Raw genomic sequence first — 22,409 nt, forward strand, 5'->3', positions numbered from 1 at the left:
ACTGTGATGAGCATTTTTTCAGATTTTATAGAACAAACAACTAATCAGTGAATTAAGAAAATAATCTGGAGCCATTACACCAAAGTTAATCATGTTTGATGATGAGTTTTTGTGAGTTAATTGTGTTTCTAATATGAGACTGTTGCATCAAAAACACGACGACATTTAATAGGATAATAAGGTGGTTTTAGAAGTAGGAGCTGTATTGATTACAAATCAAAATGCATTATTGTGTGTGTGTGTGTCTGTGTGTGTGTGTGTGTCAAGGTGGAGTCCAGTAAGAAGAGCTACCATCAGGCCAGGAAGGAGGAGTGGACGGCAGCTACCAGGGAAACGCACGCCAAGGCCGACCCGTCCAAGTCTCAGGAGGAAGTCCGCAAATACACGTCCCGGGTGGAGCGCTGCAGCCAGGAGGCCGAGAAAGTACAAAGCTTACACACTCGCATAAACACACACACACACACACACGGTCCCATGCGGAGCTCCTCTTGTTGCAGTCTGGGTGTGTCAGTGAGTCCAGAACAACATACCTGTGTGTGTGTTTTTGACGTTGAAACATGACCAGGCTTGTCCCCTCTGTTCTCCGCTCTGCACGAACCCAACGGCAGAGAAGAGGCTCCGGGTCCCGAAGAGGGAAGTGATCGACCACAAACGGGGAAATCCTGAGATCAGTCAGTAAACAGAGAATCCAGTTTCATAACTCATTAGTTTGGGAAGAAACACCTGACCCATCCTTCTCTGTGCGATTCAGATGTGGCCGCAAACTATTTCACTTCTTAGGTCATTTGTTAATTTTCAACAATCACAATCACAATTACACTGTTGTTTCCCTCTCCCACACCTCACACGCTGTGTCCGTGAAACAAAATCTGACCTTGGTTTCTCACAGAAAGGCTGAAAAGACTGTTAGTACCTGTTCCCTCCGAAGGACCTGACTACTTTCTAAAACTTCACTGGAGCTGAGAGAAACATAAAACTTAAATCACTGGACTCACAGATATGAATGTCGGTTTGGACTGGGGTTGAGTTTGTATTTAAGTAAATGTTGTATTTAAGCAGAGAAGGCAGCTTTGTGTTAGTGTGTGTACAGAAGTAGTCTTCAGCTCACAGACACAGGAGCACATGAGAAAAATGCTGTTTTTTTTCTACATAAAACATTGGATTCAGTAAATAATCCCGGTAAATACTGACGGTTTAATTCCTGGGGTTCGACCCAACACATCCTGTGGAAAACCCTCCTGAATTTGATGAGCATAAATTAATTTTCAGAAGAGACCTGACCTGAACAGGCTTGTTTTTATATCTGGGTGGGGACTTCGACCTGAATACACATTAATCCACAGGAGACTTGTGTCACTGTGGGGACAAAAATTGGTTTTTAAGGGGCAACATTGGATTTTAGGGTTGAGTTCAGGGTTTGGGACTAGAGAATGTGTTATGTCAGTGATTTGTCCCCACAGGGGTAGTTAAAGAGGTTTCTGTGTGTGGTGCAGGTGAAGGAGCGCTACAAAAAGGCCCTGGAGGAGCTGAACCGCTGTAACCCTCGCTACATGGAGGACATGGAGCAGGTGTTCGACCTCACCCAGGAGGCCGAGCGCAAGAGGCTGCGCTTCTTTAAAGACGTCCTGCTGGACATCCACACACACCTCGACCTGTCCGTCAGACAAGGGTACGACACACACACACACACACACACACACACACACACACATACCCGTTTTTATTTCCCCGTAGGGACCAATGACTGAGAGGGTACTGGTGGGATCCACCCTTTCTGAATGGTCTAGAGACATGATTTTAACTGCTAAATTCATTATAATTTTTTGTTTAGATGAAAATGACTTGAAACATCAAACACTCTTACATAAATTTTAAACCTGAATTTTTCTCCAGATGGGGACCAGTCCTGACTCACCACCCCCTCCTGGGGTCTGTGATGCTATGTCTATTGGCATATGGTAAACAGCACTGCTGAGTGGTGTTAATGAAATATATATATTAATATTACATTGTATAAGGAATAAATACAATAATCTAGAGTACCAGGGATACATTGTGCACTGAAAAACATCAGATTCTGATTCTAAAATCTAGTTATTAAGCAAATATAGGATTGAACAGTGATATATATACAGTTAATATAATGGATAATATATTTGGCCTCTTTAAGAACATTAGTCTTGATGCTTCTCCTGCAGACTCACATATTTCAACATAAAAGAAGTTGAGCATGATGCCCAAATGGAATTTTGGACCTTTTCTCTTGCTGCTGCTGCTTTTCTGTATTCATTGATGCTCTTTTACTTAAACACAACACAACAACAAAGTCATGCCAGTAGGGTACAACACAAAAGTCAGCCATGAATTGGGAGAACTAAAAGTCAAAGGTCTGTCATTCATGTAGACACATGTTGGCATAGCCTTCATACTGTAGAACTGGACAAACTCGCAGGGCAGCACTAGTTTTTGCAGTCTTTAGAGTGACAAGTCGTACCAGTGTACTTAAATGTCAAAATGCATAGAGGCTGGCAGGTCTGCAACACTGACAGAACCAGAAAGAACAGCATCGCATCTCACTGTTATTATTCGTCAACTGTTTTATTAACATCTCACATGTAACCCATGTGTAACTATCATGATGACCGAGACATATCCAGTCATTATACAATAAGAGCTCCTGCTCTCAGAATACATGACGTTATGTACACTTAGACAGCTGGTTATATGACCAGCTCAACTGAATGTAACCCGTACGGAAATACAAGTATTCAATACATGTGTAAGAATGCATATTATTGTAAAGACCGTAACTGTATACTTGGCCTGTAAGATCAATGCATGTATCAACAAAACATGCACAATTGGAACAAGTGCAAAGACTAATGTGTATCAACACATGTAAGAACAATTGCAACTTTTTCAGTAGTTTCTCTTTGCACTTCCACGACGTATGGCAGTGATGCGATTTTTAACACAGACCTTTACTGCTTTCCAAGTTCTGTTTTTAAGAGCCTCTGGTGAAGCCTCAATACAGCCATCACAGTCCACTTTTCCAGGTACTTTACCACAATCTATGAAAGTGCTCAGTGTCTTTTCCACAGCACGGACTTCTAGCGTGGACCAGCCTCTCTTCTTTGAGGTGTCTGTGAATGGAAAGACAGGGAAAAAAAGAAAATCAGAGTTGGATACTAACAATTTGATTACCAGTTAATTCATTCTTCAGTAATCAGCTTTACCCTTTATTGTTCACGTGTAATTTGAGACAGAGATACTTATTTTAAAAATAAACAGAGATTATGTTATTATTAGGTTCTGCTTTTTCTCAGCTGAACTCCTAAGGTTAGCATTGGATGTATTTAATATGATTTGTAATTTACCCATTTAGTGATTTTCCTGATTACTGTCCTATTGAGGCCTTGTCCCACCTGAGTTTATATACTGAGAGCCCAGCAGATCAGTTGAGGTCAGCAGGTTCTTGCTGAACCATTTGTTTTTATTCATAAACCTTGTTTCACTAAAACCAGTGACTAGGTATGGTGGAGGCTTTTTGTCAGTGAGCAAGTGGAGTGCAGCTAAGTGGTCAAATAAACTTATCAGTCTTAACTTTACCCGACCAAGATGTATTTATTTCCCTGTAGCTACACATATGAAATTTGTAAGGATCAAAACCTCAGGCGCTGTGCAGTCCATTCATAACCTGGCAGAACAATGATCTTCAAGTGAAAGCATTTATATGTATGGAAATAACACATCAACTTGAGTTTGCTTAAAAAAAGGCTGAGCTGGAAATAACCATATATGGTAGGCTGCAGAAAAAAGAGACGTCTATAGCAACTGCAGGTCAGATCAGGATTTTTTTAGAGTCTCAGTAAGAGGCAGAGTACAAATTTCACAGTGGCCCCCTCCCTCTGGGCATTATGCCCCCCCCCAAAAATGTACGCCCTATGGCCACCATGGCCTTTTTACTCATGCTGCTGTCAAAATCTCAGGTTGCTTTGAAAGTGTCTCTGTAGCAGTCCTTGCATCTTGGATTGGCTGTCTGCATATACTAAACTGCTAACTTCTAACTAACTAGTTAACTCTCTGCTCCAGTTGCCAGCACCACCGCTCTCTCTCTGGCCCTGCTCAGACCTGGTATTAATATGCATCTTCACTGATATGATCACAAGTGGTCAGCTCTGAGTAAGTCAGTTCACATCTGCTTTGATATGTGTCTCCAGTGATCAGATATACCTGTTTTGGGGTCATTGATGTCAGTCTCAACAGAATGCTGTCTTATCTTAGCTCTTGAGGATCCTGTTAAAATAATGAAAGATATAAAATGGTAGCTAATTGACAAGACACCCTCACTGTCTGAATGAAAGGCATCTATAGTAAGACAAATATTACCACTAAAAACAGATCAGAGTAAAGCAGGGCTCCACCCTAGTTTCTTCAACACTGGTGCTCCTTGATGAATCCAATCATATCCAATAATCAATAATCCACAGAAAGAAGCAGTGACTTTCATATAACATATTAATTTCTGTACTAATGTGTCCACAGTTAAACTGATTCAAAGATTAGTACTTATTAGCTGCTTTGTGACAATTATTTATATATGTTTTTGTTCCAGTATGAAGACTGGTGGTGTATTGTCATTGAGAATGACAGTCATGCAAATAGATGTTCATAAAATTAAAGCAAACAATTGACATTTATACAACTGAAACCATTTCATGAAATGAAATTAAACTAATGTGTGGGCCAACATATTCCATAGGTGGTTAAATATTGCATGAAAGGTGTGAAATACCTGTTTTAGGGTCATCACTGTCAGACTCATCAGGCTGCCGTCTTTTCTTAGATCTTGAGGATTCTGTTAGAATAAGAAATGATGAGTGCATTGTAACCAACGGCCCAGGGCCTATTAAAGGTTATGCAGTACAAGGTATAAGAGAGTGGCTCTTCTGTAAGAACAGAGTGGATGTAGGATCCTAATCTATCACTGATGTGATATGTTAAAGACAAACTAAATTTAGGGACTGCTGTAAATCTGTGTTTGGACCCAAAACATGACTGTTATTGAAGGTCTCATCTCATTTCTCTTCCTCTTTACGAAAATAAAGAGGGGGCAAATTTTCCTGCTCTTCACTGAGCAGGAAAATTCTGCAAATTGTGTTTTAATTCCATTATTTTTGTAAAGACAGGTTACTAACAAAGAGCTCAGAGTGAATATATATTGTGTGAAATACCTGGTTTAGGGTCATCAATGTCAGACTCAACAGGTTGTTGTCCTTTGTTAGACCCTGAAGGTCCTGTTATAATGAATGAGTACATTAATACATGAAAGTGACAGCTACAGCAACACACCTCACTATCTGAATGAAAGTTAAAATAATAAGTCAGTTATTATCTGTCTAATTTGTCAATATTTGTAAAAACAAGGAAACTGGCATATGGATGATCTTTACGTGCACTCACTATTGGTGTTGGAAGGTAAAAACAACTGACATGTACCCCACCTGATGACTGAGAGCAGAGAGATGAGTCCCTCTCTCCTTCCGTCTCTGAGAGGTCCCTGTCCATAGCTTCTGGGACGTCCTCTGGACATGGATAACAAAGCTTAATATGATGTAAACAGATATTTACTCTTAAATAAACCAAACTTACTTAAGTGTAAGTTGTCTTTACCATTGGCATCAATTTGGATTTGGTCCAGGCTCATTCCCTGGAAGTCTGATAGCCGTCCTTGTTCGAGGGCAAGCAGCACTTTGCTGACTTTGGCTAACTCCAATGTTCCTTCAGGCAGTCTGTAGTACTGTCTATGGACCTGGATGTTGTGACCAAGAAAATTTACCAGTGTGTCCATCTCATTATCTCTCAGGTTGAGGACTGTGGACAGTGATGATACCTGCTTTCTCAGTTTGGTTGAGGAGTTGAGAGTTTCAGGATGCTTGGCCCCACATTGCCTTGCAAGCTGTCTGATGGCATCTGATCCCCTCAAATGAGTCTCTGCTTCAGGTCTGGCGAAGAAAAAGGGACTGTCATCAGGCACACCACAGGTCCGCCGATGTGCAACCAAGGTCTCCATTGAGGACATCATGTCTGGTGTAAGAAGGATGGGAACTTTCCTGTTTCTTTTCCCCCTTATTTCAATGCGCTGAAAATGTTTTTGCTCTAACTCAGACAGTCCTAGTGCAACATCTGAATGGACTCCTGAAGTGTCTCTTAGGGTAAATGCACTGAGCGGCATCTTTGAAACTTCACCCTCTCTTCTGCGATTAAACAAGATCACCTCACAGAGAGTCACGTTGGCCAGCTTAGACAAGTTCTTCTTATTTGGAAGATTCTCCAGCTTGCCCTTGTATTCCTCCCTGCACTTGTCAAGGTGCATGTGCATTTTTTTCACATCTTCTGTGAAAGGAAGGAGCTGAGGAGTGTTCCATTTCCCCTCTTTTAGAGTCTGTAGGGCACGTGATGACACACACACATCCCACTTTTTCTCATCAAGATTCCGGGTTGTCTTCACGTTCTTGAGAAATTCCTCATTATCAGACTCGGCCATCTGTGCTACACCTTCAAGAATATCTGCAATCTTCTTAAGTGCATGGCCCAGCTTCAGAGCCAAGGATGGAGTTTTGTAGAGGTTTTTTTCTTCATCAAAACCAGCAACACCCTTAACTGCTTCAACCACAAAGTTGAAGTTGGAAGGTACATAGAAATCCTCAATTTGTTTCAGTCTGCCAGCTTTCTGTGACAGTTCAATTAATCGTCCTATTTCTCGCATCTTCTGTCTTATGTACTCATGTTTGGTCTTGTCATGTCCATGCTTAGCATACAAATGTTCTCCAAGTCTCAAAATGCTTTTCTCCTGTTTGATAATGTTTGTGACTTCATCTTGGTGCATAGCATTCGCCAGCTCCCAAACCTTTCTTTTAACAGATAGGACAGCACAGACAGGAGTTATTTTTGCTGTCTTCATCTGGATAGGTTCTGGACCGTCTCCCTCTCCTGCAAGTCTTCTGTGATGTCTTGTGTTTCACCAGTGGAACTTCGCTCATAAGACCATCAGGTTTCTCTGAAGTGCTTTCATGTACTGAGTCTTTTGATGGAACATATTCAAAACTACAGCTTTCAGTGCAGCTTAAAGAAGCTTCTGATCCATCAGACACCCTGGAGATCTGTTCGAGGTATGCTTTGGTAATCTGAAAATGGCATATACAAGAAGCTTATAGCTAAATTATCTGCAGGAAACATTAACTATATGTGGAAATGTTAAGTTGCCTATGAGACACCTTTAAAACCTGGGTAACTGAACACTGTCAGAGTTGTGTTAAGAGCTACAAGTTTAATAGAGAGCCACAGAGCTTACTTCTACTGACTATTTTATTTACAGAAGGATTAATCTGAAATTAGTGTGAACTTTGTTTCCTCTTATAAGAGTAAAGGGTCCTGATTTCAGAGTGCAAACTTACAATTATGGTGTCAAATCTTCTCAGCTGTGGTACATCTGGGTCATCACCAACATCGGAAAGTGAGCTAGCAGGCATGCATGTACCTGCGCAGCTGTCACAATCTGGGCTTGACTCCTGTGGTAAAAAACACAAGCACATTTGTGACGTCAGGACCAATTTTCTACACTGCCACTGTTTTAAAAGCAGCCTGGGCCTATGAGGTGGTGTAAAGAACTCTGTGGTGAATGTACAGTTGGGACCAATGTTTGGTAGTTTTTCTGTGTGTGTTGGATTGATGACTTAGCTAAAATCTTAAAGTGATAGTTGTGATTATGTGATGTGCGGTTCTGTGAGGTAGTCGTGGATAGTCAGTGTGTTACAAGCAGTAGATTCAGATCACCGTGCTGCCAGTTTAGTAAAGCAGCAGAAGCACTGGGACAGAAGCAGAGTGATCAACTGCTGTGTTCAGGGTCAGCAGGAAAAATGTGTTTTAGACACTTTTAAAAGACCAAACCTGTGCCTCCTCACACATCTTTTCTTAATCAAAAATTAAAACTTAATGTATAAGAAGCAGCAAATCATAGTCTATGTATGGTTTATGTAGTTTTGCAATACAGTAACACAAGTAAGGTTTGGCTATGCTTTTCCAGATTTATTTGATGATCTAAATAATTACCTAAACAGACAAATGAAATAAATAATCCTATAAAACAGTTTATTCAGTACATAAGGTAAAATTTAACATAAATCTATTTCCATCAAAATATCTACAATTTCCTTTTATCCAGAGAGCTAAGATTTGGGCATTCCATATTCCAGCTATTCACATAATCTCCAGTGTTTCACTAAAATCATATTAAAATATTGCAGTTTGAATATTGTATCATAACTGAAAATTGTGCTGTCAAATAACGACAGTGGCCCCAGCAACATTACCTGTGTTTGGGATTTTATGCATTCCATGTGCCTGGATAAGGATTTACTATGATGCTTCCTCAGGTGATCCAGGCGTGCCCTGAACCCAGTGAGCTGCTCACTGCATCTGCAGGAGGTTAAACATAAAGGTTCATCTACTTGATGTAACATCGGACCCGGAAATACAACATTAAAAAAATCTGATGAAAATATTTATAATTTTAGGAGTTACTTAACAGTTAACTTAGTTATAGGTTAGCCAATAAAACTTTATTATTTCTACATCATATGGAGATAAAAGAAATCAAATCCATGCTTAAACTGAGAAAAGAAAAAATTAACAAACTCAAACTTTCCAGAAGCTCTTACATGACCTTCAAATGGCAAAGGGAAGACTAATTAGCTCATTCTTTATTAAGATGTTCTCACTCATTTAGCTGTGTAAAGCCTCCGGGCCTGTAGCTGAATCAAGACCTTAAACTTCGCTGTAAGTTCATGAACATGTGAGGAGGCCGCAGTCAGGAGCACCGTAGCGGGTTCAGATGCTCTCACACCTGAATATCAGGCTAGCTACCTGCCTTCAGACTGAACCTGAGGCAGGTACACAGTAAACACCGAGACAAACGACAGCCCGTTGCAAAAAACACAGTGAAACGACAGCTCAAAGTCGTAGTTTGCTAAAAATAATATCGTTCAACAGCCGCCAGTGACAAGCTAGGTAGCGTTAGCATCCGCGACCCGTGCGATGCTAATAACAGCATTAAATCAGTAAAAAGTGGCGGAGAAGGAGGCTGCAAACACGATAAAACACGATAAAACTCAAGCCTCCGAACATTAACGCTCATTAAAGCTTTAGTTTGATGTACTCACTCAGTTTCCATCAAGTTTTCCTTCCGCGGCCATGACTCCTCTCGTCGCCGTCCGTCGCCGTCTTGTTTCCCCCTCACACCCGCAGCGGCTCGATAAGGTCCGTCACAGGGGGGGGATGGGCGAGGTAGCGCTGGGGACCGCCAAAGTCAGGAGAGGTGTGTTCCTCCCTCACCTGCTGCCACTGACCGAGGGAGGGGCCCCTAACATCACAGGGTGGGGGGGCGAGGTAGCGCTGGGGACCGCCAAAGTCAGGAGAGGTGTGTTCCGCCCTCACCTCCTCACCTGCTGCCACTGACCGAGGGAGGGGCCCCTAACATCACAGGGTGGGGGGGCGAGGTAGCGCTGGGGACCGCCAAAGTCAGGAGAGGTGTGTTCCTCCCTCATCTCCTCACCTGCTGCCACTGACCGAGGGAGGGGCCCCTAACGTCACAGGGTGGGGGGGGGGGGCGCGGTAGCGCTGGGGACCGCCAAAGTCAGGAGAGGTGTGTTCCGCCCTCACCTGCTGCCACTGACCGAGGGAGGGGCCCCTAACATCACAGGGGGGATGGGCGAGGTAGCGCTGGGGACCGCCAAAGTCAGGAGAGGTGTGTTCCTCCACGGTTCCTCCCTCACCTCCTCACCTGCTCAGGTCAGTGCAGCCAGTTTATTGCACTGCGGAAACTGTTTTACTAAAATAAAAGACATACGAAAGTAAAATATTTTATAAATATGGGTTTTTATTCAATTCTAAATGCTTAATTCATGTTAATTATCATGCATATTATTTATAAATAAACAAGCATGCCTGTGGTGACATGGATTTAACAGGTGTTTGACTGTATGACTGGAACATTATTATTTATTTATTTATCTAACTAATAAAGATTACTAACTGAGTTCAAAGTGGAAGCCTCTACCTGAAGCTGCAGGTAGCAGCGCATTTCCCTCCTGTTCCTGGTTGAGCTGTTCCAAGTTTCTGTGGATGAAAACCCAACATTTCCTGTTTGCGCTCCTTCACATTAAAAGTATTGCATCGGCAAATGTGCATGATGCTTTTATTGTGAAGAAGACAATAGGAAATGTAATATGTTTGTCACAAAGTTAGCAGAGATTATTAGTGGTGCATTTCTTCAATAAAAACAGGTCCAATTAACCAGATATGGACTTAATACGTTGTTTGTTCTGCAGATCAGTTTGAATCAAGATCTGTTTGATTATTTTGAAAACCTATTTTCTGGTTGCTCAATATAAACCTCAGAAGGAAGATCAGCAGGCTAGATCCATTTGCTTCACAGTTGGAAAAAACCAAGTCATTCGCACCCCCCACCCATTCTCTTCTCTTATCAGGCATAATGAGACACTTTAAATCTAAATCTAGGTCTAAATGACTGTTAAAGCTCCTGTTGTAAATCAGAGCTGCACAATGCAAGTGCATAACACTAAATTTCTCTAACACAACATATACACAGCCATTTCAAATATGTTTCATCAGTTTTCCTCAGCCGTTCAATTTTGATGGAGTGAATAAGGTGTAGCATTGACATCTCAGTACCACTTTCATACCAGCTTCCTGCAAACATTAGCAAAGTTAGCATCACAACCACAGTTTGCGGACAAAGGCTAATTACGCTAAATTATAACAGCTAACTGCCACTTAAACAACAGTGTACTGTCAGATGATAAGCTAGCTAGCTAGCTAGCTAGTTGGTACATGCATATTTAATAAAACTCAAGTTTCTAGAACACCTAATACAATAGTAACTCTGTTGTTTTTTAAAACCAGGAACCAGTTTAGACTAAGCCTATTTGCAACAATCACCTAATTTTATCCAGATCCAGCCTCTATAAATTATAGACCTGGGGCCTCATTTTAAACAAAGCCTTGTGTTGAAGTATGCATGAACCTTGTATTTGGTTTATTTCACATACTACTGTATTTATGTCCACCATGCACTATTTTCAATATACATGTTGAAACCAGTTATGCATCAGGCGAAAGGTCAGGCTATCCAAATCTTTTCCAACTTGATACATTAGTTTATCGATGGACATAAATGACTCGCACAGACTAACAGGCTTGTTGGAAAGTATTCTCTAGTTTAACAGGAAAAACAGTAAGTCTCTAGCTTAAACCATTGAGGAGTAAGGATACTCTATGTATATCACATACATGATATTTCGGGATGTATGTGTTCCCATGGGCTTGAGAAGAGTTGATTTTAAATTAATTTAACTTAGAAATTCATTGTTTAACACCCACCGCACACCCTGCCAGCTTGTAGCCTTTTCCTGATATTGGTTATCATAAGTGAATCACTGCTTGAATCAGTACACCTTGCAACTAAATTAGTCAGTCAATTTGTGCATCACATATTTGCACATTGTGTTGTGTCGTGGATCAGTCTGATTACATTGGGCTGGCTATAAATTGTGCTTTAATGTAGGCCGGGTTAACATCATTGTCCCATACTGCTGGTGTGGCATGGCTGAGGGACGACTGGCATTGTCCTGACTGGTCTGCCAGTCCCCTCTGGACTTCCTCTTTGTACAGTATATCACAATATAAATAGTTAAGCATCCTCCAGATATGTTTTAAACTCTGTAAAAATAGTCTGCTATGATAAATATTTTGTTGAAGATGGTTTTCCCACATGAAAAGTAAAAAAAATAAATAAAAGGATTGTGCTATAAGTTCATCTACTCTGATTTTCTCATTTTAAAAAATCTCTATCAGGCCTTGGCCCCGCCCACATCAAAGAGACTCAGCCACATGTTTGAGCCTCAGTCAGACCCAGACTCAAGAGTTTTTGAGGAGTTTAATGTGCACTGAAATCAGCGGCTAGAAGACATATCAGAACGGTAAGCATAGGTAATTGGTTATGTTGTTTGTTAGCTTGCAGCTGGCAGTGGCTGACTTAGTGTTAGTGGCTGTGCTAATGCTAACTCTAGCTCTCTGTACTGACAAGGATACATGCTGAAGGAGCAGTGCGTATCAAGATTGTCAGTGTTAGAGCAGACTCAGATGAGGAGTCTGTTGAGACCAGAATCAGAGACTAGCAGACACATCAGAATGGTTAGCATAGGTAGCATCTTTTATTTGTTTGTTAGCAGTGGCTGACATAGTGTTTGCGGTTGTGCTAATGCTAACTCTGGCTCTCTGTACTGACAAGGTTTAAGGTGTATTTAGCCCCCGTCCCCACAAGTTGACAGGATTGGTTCCTTAGGTTCTATGACGTGGAAGTAAGCTGTCTGAATCTGTTTTTATGAGACTGTCATTGGTTCACTGCAGTTCAAGGTTGAAACACTCAGTCATGGTGTTTCACCCATCATATGTCTAGTATCATATAAAAATATCATATGAACATGTTAACAAGGTGAAACACTTGTTTTAATTGGACAGTCTTTAAATATTTGTTGAGTTAAAACATTTCCTCACATCAAACAGTCCCTTTGGATTCCAGACTGACAATGAAAATTTACCAAGAATTGACTGCAAACAGAATACACAAACTAAAATATATAACTGACTTCAAATATCTCTGAGGAAAATTTGTGATATAGGAATATAGAAATAAAATTTATTTTACCTGACCTTACCTTTGTTCAGCTTTGCTGTTCTTGTTCTGCTGTATGTCTTCAGTAACAGTATGTAAGTTCAAGAGAAACAAAAAACTCAAGTCAAATTTCAGGTCACTGCAGGTCTTTCTTGTCTGTTGTGGTGCGACTGGAGTACATGACTTGTACAGCCATACATAAGGATGTTCTCTATTGTGCATTGGTAGCGGTTTGGGATGTCCGATGCACTTCAGGGTCCTCAGATAAAGAAAGGTGCTACCAGGCCTTCTTGACCAAGTGTGAGGTATTCAGGCTCCATGTCATGTTTTATCCTATTAGACATTTTTGTTAAATTCTGTCCTAATCCAATCAATTCCAAATTATGGCCAAAAATATTTTTTGTGAGGTCACAGTGACCTTGACCTTTGAGCACAAAGATTTAATGAGTTCATCCGTTGGTCCAAGTGGACATTCATACCAACTTTGAAGGTGTTAGGTGTTCCTGATATATTGTGTTCATGAGAATGTGACTGACCTTTTGAATATACTATCATTATTGTCATCATTTCATCATTATCATACAATCATACTCTGCATTTATGTTCAATTTGATCATAAGTATTCTTGAGCTATGGCCACAAACGTGTTTTATGAAGTTACAATAACCTTTGACCACCTAATACTGATCAGTTCATCTTTGAGTGCAAATGAATGTTTGTGCCAAATGTAGTGAAATTCCCTCTGTGTGTTCCTGAAATATTGAATTCACAAGAATGAGAGAGACAGACAAGCTGAAAATATAATGCCCGCGGCCATGGCAACCAGCTAGCCAAGTATTACAAAATATGATTAGGGTTACGGTTGTTTTCATAGAACATTATCATGGCACAGTGAAGATGACCTTTGACCTTTTGGATATAAAATGTCATCACTTTATCATTTCATCCTATTGGACATTTGTGTTAAATTTTATCATAATTAGCACATGCATTCTTGAGTTATGGCCAAAATTGTGTTTTATAAGGTCACAGTGATCTTTGACCTTTGACCACCAAAATCTGATCCCTTCATCCTTGAATCCAAGCGAATATTTGTGCTGTAATGTAGTGAAATTCCTTTTGAGCGTTCCTGATATATCACATTCACAAGAATGAGAGTTCACCATGACCTTGAACTTTGACCTTTGACCGCCAAAACCTAATCAGTTAATGTTTAAGTCCAAGTGAATCTTTAATCTTTAAAAAATCCCTCAAGACAGTCTTAAGATATCACATTCAATAGGACAAAAATGTGGTCTGTGAGATCACAGTGACCTTGACCTTTGACCTTTGACCACCAAAATCTAAATCAGTTAATCTATCAGTCCGAGTTGTAAATTGTAAGGGATTCCTTTGAGGAGTTCCTGAGATATTGTATTTACAAGGTCGACTAGTTTTATTATTACATGAATATAATTTTTTTTTATTTATTATTTTTTCATAAGTATTAATTTACATTTTGTATACTTCTGGTGACCACAATTTATATTATCTATTTTTTTTTCAAAAATAAAAAAGCTTTGAAAGAAGTTATAGTGATTGAAAGGGTTCCCCTGTTGATTTTAGACATAGTCATTTGATAAAATTAAAGTTTGATCACATATTTCTTCATGAAATATGAATTTTACTGATATACACACTTTTACACACTCTCAGGAAAATGTCCCCACGGGTGCAAATTTACACACTGCAATACCATCAGTGGCCTCCGGGGGTCAAGTCCGACACACACCATGTCTTGAAAATTGACTTCGTGGGGTCCATTTTTTTTTTTCAAAAAAACTGCACCAGGCATATCAGGAGGCTGTTTTCTATTGGTTGCAATGCTCGTGCCTGTGGGGACCGAGATTTGGTCCCCACGGGTAAAACTGGTCCCCACGGGGTGAGTGATATGTCAGGTCAGGGTCCTCACCAGGATAGAAAAACAAACACACACACACACACACACACACACACACACACACACCCTGAGGGAATAGAGGGTGATTAGATGATTGATGATCCGTGACTCAGGACGAAGGCATGCAGAAGTGTAACGGTGTGTGAACTTGTGTGTATGTACACAGGAGTTAATAGAAAACTCATGATGTTGTCCATTAACTATTGACCTCTCATTCTGTTTAAACAAGACACCGTTACCATGGTAACCCTGATTGGTAGGGTCCAATAAGATCTTTGTCCAAATATTGAAAGAATTCATCTGTAACTTCACATCATGCTCTGATGAGACTTTTGCGTGTTTGAAGTTTGTCTTTTAAAATCAAAGCCATGTTCAGGTTCTCGGTCCAGACCAGATAATGAAAGACCACCTGCCCCCCTACAGGGACCTCGGTCCAAACCCGAAGTCCAGACTCTCACAAACTCTGGAGTCTGTCATTAGCTGGAGTGAATCACCAGGCATGAGGGCGTTCATGAGCAGTGGTTCCTCCACCGTTTAGGCTCCTGACTCCTCAAAGTGAAGGTCCACGTCTCTCAGTGCAGATCTGATCACTGAAACTGTTTTATGCTGCTGTAATTGTTCCTCAGGCCCACAATGTAAGAGAGGGGGAGCATCTGCGGTTCAACTGAAGCTAATCTCAGGCTCCAGCACTCTTTTTCTTTTTGCTGCACTTGAGCCCTGTAAGAACATAAACACTGTTTGGCAAAAGACAAAAAGGGAGTTTGGTGCTAAAAAGACTTAAAGTTGGGTTTTTTGATTTACTGAAGTCAGGCTGCTGAAGCCTCTTATCAGCTACAGCTACATTTCAGGATGTATTTTCACACTGAACAGTGGCTGTTAACAGCTTTCTCCCCTTCTCCTACTTTAAAATACTGTCCAGAAGGATTGTTAACCTCCAGTTAGAACAGAAACTGATTCAATGTACATATGGACGAAGCAGCGTCTACTCGTCTCCTGGGGGGTTGAATGTGTTTTTCAAAAGTTTTCAAAAGCTCTTGGGACTTCTGGCTGCAGATGGATAGATGCAGGTTTTTCCTTCACATTGTCTCTGAGTGTAAACAAACCAGCGCGGAGCTGATAATGCCGACTACAAAATATGCACCCTACAATAGACTTATCTGGAATTCCACCTTTTAAATGGAGACTTGAGGATTTTAAAGGCCCGGCCCTCAGAATACACAGAGTCTAACCAGGAACCTGCTGCTGTAAATAAAACATGCAGGAAATGAGCAGTGTAATTCTTCAGTGTCCGGAGCAGGATACGACAAACACCACAATACTTTTTTTTTTTTTTTTTTAAACCTTGATTAAAGGTGCAACATCAAGACTTCCACCTGTGCTTAAAGCTGCACTGTGCTTCGCGAAAAGCAGCTGTTTTCAGTACAGAAAGCTCTGATGAACCCACTGTCCACAGCAGACACACAGTCAGAGCAGCTGGTGAACGTGACGGAGAATTTAGCAACTAAAGAGCCAGATATTCACCTCTGGAGGTGGTGGAGACCAAACACAGAGCTAAAAGAGAAGGAGCACTGGACTTGATGAATGAGTGCTGCTCTGAGTCAGTCTGATGTGTAAAATCTGACATATTCACCATCACTACTTTATAATAGGAATAATGTATTAATGTGGTGTTTATGGCTTGTTCTTGTGGTTCTGTGTTGCTTTAAATCTGCAGTAACTAAAAGTAGTGAACACAACATTCAGACACATTATCGCCTTGAGAACTTGTCAGTAAACAGTTGTTTATTTACACATACAGCTGCAGATTTATCGTTCATTTTAAGTCTTGCTTGTGTCCTCCTGATGAATCCAAGTCCAGTATCCTCCCTCTGTTATCTCTCTGTTTGGTCTGTGAACTCCAGAGGGAAATATCAGGCTCTTTAGCTGCTAAATGCTCCACTAATAATGATATTTACAATATGGTGAATGATAATATTTGTGCAGATTCATGTTGAATGTTATAAACCATCAAAGACAGCTGTTGTTACCCGACGACAGATTTAAAATCTCTAGTAACAGAACTGAAAGGAGGAGGAGGAGGAGGAGGGTGTAGATGTGATGATTGACAGTCTCTGTGTCCAACAGGTTCAAAGACCTGCACCAGGACCTGGGTCAGACCATCAGAGCAGCCAATGACACCGAAGACCTCAGATGGTGGAGGAACACCCACGGACCGGGCATGAGCATGAACTGGCCACAGTTTGAGGTGTGGACAGACACACACACACACACACACACACACACACACACACTGAGCAGCTGCTGCACAGAGCTCCTGTTTTCATCAAGATGGTTGAAAAAAATGAATGAATGAAGGCACATAAACAATTCCAAGTCTGAATTTAAAAAGAGTGAAGTGTGTGTGTGTGTGTGTGTGTGTGTGTGTGTGTGTGTGTGTGTGTGTGTGTGTGTGTGTGTGTGTGTGTGTGTGTGTGTTTCAAAGACACAAACTGAATAACTGAATATTTAACAGGCCTCCAGTGAAAGCCTTGTTGTGTGACTGAGAGCTCTGAGTGGGGCCAGGAATGCAGGAGTACACACTCACACACACTCACACACACTCACACACACACACGCACACACACACACACACACACACACACACACACACACACTAGTCGATGTAGTTGTCAGTGGATACAGATTTCGGGGGCCAGTGAGGACAAACAAATATTTACAGATATGAAAAAACAAACAACAGACTGTTGGAGGCAGAAAAACAGACGACTGTGTCTTTATGAACGCTGTTGTGTGTCTGTTGTGTGTCTGTGAGTGTGTAAAGTTTTCTGTTATTGAGAAATGTCTCATCTGCCCGTGATGTAAACATCTTTATCCACACAAACACCAAAGTGTGAAAATGACAAAGTCACAGTTTTAAGCAGGTTTTGTGCCAAACTGTCTGTTGGCTGAGTAGCTTCGTAATAATAATGATAATAATAATAATAATAATAATAATAATAATAATAATAATAGTGATGCTACTACTACTACTACTACTACTACTAATAATAATAATAATAATAATAATTGTTCATTAGTGCCACCATCTGCACAGGAGCGTCATTGTTATTGTTATATACATTTACAGCTGATTGATGTGCTTTTGAAAACCACTTTGTCTTTTTTTTATTTATCAGAGGTGCAAACAATGAAACAACAAAGAAATTCCTATTATTTCATCCATATTTACATATTGTTGCCAATCTAATGATTTCACACAAATGGATTCACTTTTTGAAATTCTTAGACGTGTGGGAGTGACAGCTCTCGTCCTTCTCTGCAGTCACTTATTTGTGTTTCAGTTTTTCCAAACACAACATATCTGTGTTCATGTTGACACGACTTTCTGTTGTGACAGTTGTTCAGTTGAGTCATGAAAAATGAGTCATGAAAACTGAACATTTTCAGCTGTATTTAAATTCGTGTTTGCACAGTTTGAATGAATATTTAAAACCTGACGTCAAAAGTAGAAGAACAGTGAGACGAGCATCAAGAAGAAGTAGTTTCATGTCTGTGGAGGTTTCGTGAATCCAGTCTGAGGACTGATCGGTGCTCTCAGGTATTTCCACGCCCTCCTCGCTCTCTGTTCCTGAGTCTCAGTGAGAGAATCATCGTCCTCTTTTCTGTCTGTGCAAAGACCTGCAGCCTCAATTGTCAGGTCACAATAGAGAAACAATCATCTGGATTCCTGTTTCCCATCCTCCCAACGGCAGCTACACAGTGACTGTGTGTGTGTGTGTGTGTGTGTGTTGCTCCAGACCTGGATCCTCAAATTTCAAATCATACAAAGGAGTTGACACATAACTCTCAAACCTGCAGGAGCTGGACCACAGGAAGTCGGTTCGAGGATCTCTGATGTTTTCAGACCCATCGGTCGATGTGTCACACATACTCAACATGTTCTGAGCAGCTCGTTCACACTGAACAATCCTTCAGTAAATATCAGTTCAGCCATGTTTGGACAAAGTCTGTCAAGTGGCAGCACGCTGCTGAAGAGGCTTCAGCCTGAGCCCTGCCAGTGTTTCTCACTGACAGTGAATCAGCTGCAGAAAATGATCCCAAACACGAGGTTTAAAGACGCTGATGGTGACTGTGTGAAGTACCTCTCAGTGTAAGACAACACAGTTCAGCAGCATCCTGATCCAACACCTCTGTGAAACAGTTTCAACTAAAACTACAGCTGAGTTTTTGTTTCCTGAAAAGTTTCCTCATGATTTCCTAAAAATTGCTTGTATTTATTGTGATATTTCCAAGAAAGGCCGGTGCAATTTAGTCCTTATTATAAGGGAAGTGTAAGTTGCTGCAGTCATGACAGCAGGACACAGTTAGTTGTTGCACCACAGTTACTCCATGTGAAGAAGATGACCTGATTAGATTTTGGAGGATGTTTCTGCAGAAATGTGCAGATTAAAGAAGAAACGCTGTTTTCCCAGAAATCACTGCAACTCCTCAACACTTCAACAGGTTCAAGGTTGATGCCAGATGTGTTGGTCTGAAAAATCTGTGCTGATTAAGTGACCTAATTAGGAGGAAACAAAGACAATGACTCAAGAACAATACATAGTAGAAACTTCATATTTACTGTCTGCCACAGGTACTCCACACACAGAAGATGATCTGATCAGATTCAATGTGCCCTGCTGCACAAAGTAACTCACTTCTTTGCTCTGAAGACAGAGTGAAGAGTTTTAAGCTTCTCCAGTTTGTCCAGAACTGAAAAATAGAGAGCGAGAGAGAGTGAGAGAGAGCGAGAGAGAGAGAGAGAGAGAGTGAGAGAGAGATGTTGGCAGAAAGAAATGGATCTCTTCTGTCCTCTGAGGAATCTCCCTTCATTCCCACAGCGAGGCTGACACGCAAACAGAGAGCCATTGTGCCAACACACACACACACACACACACACACACACACACACACACACACACACACACACACACACACACACAGAAAAGTTTGTCTCTCTATACTTGTGAGGACTATATTCATTCATGCCTCTGTCTGCTGCAAACTAAACGTTTTTTTCAAAGTGAAGAAGCAGGAAAACGACTCACTGTGGAGGAAATTAAGTTAAATACTGTGCATGTGTGGTGTCAATGCTGTAGCTGTGGGGACTTTTAGTACACACACACACACACACACACACACACACACACACACACACCTCCTGTTGCACTGATAGTTTGGAGTTTGTTCTGTGCTCCACTGAGACTGTAAATACCAGTAACTGTATCCCCAGCCACCTACTTCTGTCAGCAGCCTGTTATTACAGGCAGAGTGTGTGTGTGTGTGTGTGTGTGTGTGTGTGTGTGTGTCTGGTGGGATCTGATAGACTCCACTGATTATCTACCATGAGACAAGAATCTTTATGAAGACAAAAAAAGTACATTTTCTTTATTGGAATCCAGATCATCCTGTGAATAATTGTTGCTCAGTTAAATGTATTTAACAAACCAGTTTAAATCAGGCCTGTGAAGCTGCTGAGCAGTGGTCATTGTTTAGGAGCTGCAGTGATTTAGTTCATTGATTGATTAGTCGAACGACAAAGAACTAATCTGCAACTGTTATGATAATCACTTCAAGTCATTTGCTGTTCTTTGGAGTTTGGACCCTTTTTTTTTTTTTTTTGCTTTTCCTGATGTTTTATAAACAAAATAATTATTTGTGTGAAAAATAAAAATATCGTAGTATAGAAAAGCCATGAAATCAGTGAAGGGATTAAATATTATCTATGTTAAACTAACATTAGCTGACACAAACTCAGACTGAATAAGACTCATGAGGTCAACTTTTCATTTCTTCTTTCACAGTCCTGCTTTAATCTAACAAAGTCAGAATACAGAACATAAATTCAGTCTGATCAACAGTTTGAAAACCTGTTTTTTTATGTGTGTGTGTGTGTGTGTGTGTGTGTGTGTGTGTGTGTGCGTGCGCGCGCAGGAGTGGTCTCCGGAGGCGAGTCGCTCCATCAGCAGGAAGGAGCGAGGTGGACACTCTGAGGACAACGTGGTCACCCTCACCAACATTGTCTCCTCAGGTGGAGACGACGTCCCGCCGAGTCCCATCACCATGGACACCGGCAGGTACGAGGACACGCCCAGGTCTACAGCAAATCACTACCACACCACGTACCTGTGGGCTGTGTAGTCCAGACTAAAGACCAGACTACAATTATCTGTCTTCGAGCCACGTGTGTGTGAAAGAGGCAGCTTGTAGTTTAGTTTGTTACCTTGTAGTCACCCTGAGGAGTTAACATCCTGTACATAACACACTCTAATTAGCAGCTAGAAAAGCTGACTCAGTGTGTGTGTGTCCCCTAACATTATGTTTCCTCAAAAGCAAGAAACATGTGGCTGTAAATCACCAGCTCTTTTTCTGTCACATCAGCTGTAAACCGACACTTTTGCAAATTTTTAAAGGTCTTTGAAAATCTTAAAATTTTGTATATTTAATGAATTAAAGAATGAGAACAGGGGTCCCTAATTACTTGGGGGACTCTGGTCAGGTTGTGCTCTCCTGGCGGAGGCACTTGAACACATTGCAGTGACTCTTGAAAGAAAACTAAGAAAAACAGTGAAGACTGGAGGAATCTGAGAAAGTTTGATCATATGTTGTGCTTATAAAACGAACTTATCTGAGAACGTTAATGCGATTTCTGCTGTTGGACAAAGACAAAGATGTTTTCTGTGTTTTGTACAGCATGTGCATGGTGTCTGCAGAAAGCCACAAATTAGTTATTTTGTGTGTCTGAGATTTATTTTAATTGTTAAATGATAACTGAAGTGATTTAAACAATATATAACACATATAACTGTATCATCTGCATAGAAACGAATCTTTGCTGGCTGTGTGTTCTTTCTAATATTGTCTATAAAGATAGAAAACAAAACTATACTGGTCCCAGTACTGAGCCCTGTGGGACACCTTTTGTGAGCATAAGAACTTCAGACTTGTAGTTTTCCACATAAATGCTTTGAACTTTTTCCTGATCTAAAACCAGACTCAACATCACTGAGAATTTTGTGATCCCAGTACTGTTTCCCAGACACTTTGAGATGTGACAGTTCTCACTGATGTCTGATGGCACCTCCTTCCTCCTCTCTCCTCTCTCAGGGTGAAAGATTATTCGTCGGACTGGTCGGATGAGGAAAGTCCTAAGAAGGTGCTGGCAGTGAACGGCGTGGAGGAGGGGGAGGACGAGGAGGAGCAGGTAGAAGGGGTGCGAGTCCGAGCGCTCTATGATTACATGGGCCAGGAGGCCGATGAGCTCAGCTTTAAAGCAGGTATTAACCCTTACTAATGCTTATAGACGGGAGGCATCACGGGGGGAGGGGGGTTGGTTGATTACAAGGTTTTATTTTTATGATGATTCTTATTTCATAAAATGTGCAAAAAAAAAAAAAGTTATTACAAAACAAAAAGAGCAATGTCTTAGATGCCGTCTTATATGTAAAGCACAACTCTTTGGGTTACAGTCATAACCCTGGTGTCCTCATAAAGGTAACGATTTAGAAGTCACAAACAAAAAGTAAATAAATAAAATATCACTTTAATCATCTGTTCCAGTCAGTCTCATTGTTGTGTTATTCCTCTCAGAGTTAACGGAAAGTAAACACCAACATTTATGTCAAGATAATTAAATCATGATGATTTCTAGAGATTTGCCACATCACAAAAACTTTC

The 22,409-nt window shown here is 40.9% G+C and overlaps 2 protein-coding genes across 4 annotated transcripts in view; one reads left to right on the top strand and one right to left on the bottom strand.

Moving 5' to 3' along the window:
- The window catches only part of pacsin3 (protein kinase C and casein kinase substrate in neurons 3), a 46,069-nt gene that overhangs the window by 19,222 nt on the left and 4,438 nt on the right, over positions 1-22,409 (top strand). For both annotated transcript variants that reach the window (XM_071489537.1, XM_071489539.1), the window contains 5 exons: positions 268-423; positions 1,494-1,669; positions 16,818-16,938; positions 20,667-20,809; positions 21,840-22,009. In XM_071489537.1, the coding sequence (XP_071345638.1) occupies positions 268-423; positions 1,494-1,669; positions 16,818-16,938; positions 20,667-20,809; positions 21,840-22,009 (766 nt within the window). The remainder of the gene's footprint in view (positions 1-267; positions 424-1,493; positions 1,670-16,817; positions 16,939-20,666; positions 20,810-21,839; positions 22,010-22,409) is intronic.
- Positions 2,580-9,361, bottom strand: LOC139628147 (uncharacterized). Of its 2 annotated transcripts, XM_071489535.1 has the most exons (10): positions 9,222-9,361; positions 8,373-8,478; positions 7,458-7,571; positions 5,894-7,187; positions 5,674-5,812; positions 5,505-5,585; positions 5,235-5,297; positions 4,796-4,858; positions 4,234-4,296; positions 2,580-3,143 (listed from the first exon to the last, which is right to left on the bottom strand). In XM_071489535.1, the coding sequence occupies exons 4-10, from the start codon at positions 6,962-6,964 to the stop codon at positions 2,920-2,922; spliced, it is 1,704 nt and encodes a 567-aa protein (XP_071345636.1). In that variant the 5' UTR covers positions 6,965-7,187; positions 7,458-7,571; positions 8,373-8,478; positions 9,222-9,361; the 3' UTR covers positions 2,580-2,919. The 2 variants fall into 2 exon arrangements, with proteins under 2 accessions (XP_071345636.1, XP_071345637.1); XM_071489536.1 differs by lacking the exons at positions 7,458-7,571; positions 8,373-8,478; positions 9,222-9,361 and having other exon boundaries at positions 5,894-7,394.

Source organism: Trachinotus anak, unplaced genomic scaffold (genome assembly GCF_046630095.1).
Source record: "Trachinotus anak isolate AG129_WGS33_773 ecotype Australia unplaced genomic scaffold, CSIRO_AGI_Tana_v1 ptg000011l, whole genome shotgun sequence".
NCBI lineage: Eukaryota > Metazoa > Chordata > Actinopteri > Carangiformes > Carangidae > Trachinotus > Trachinotus anak.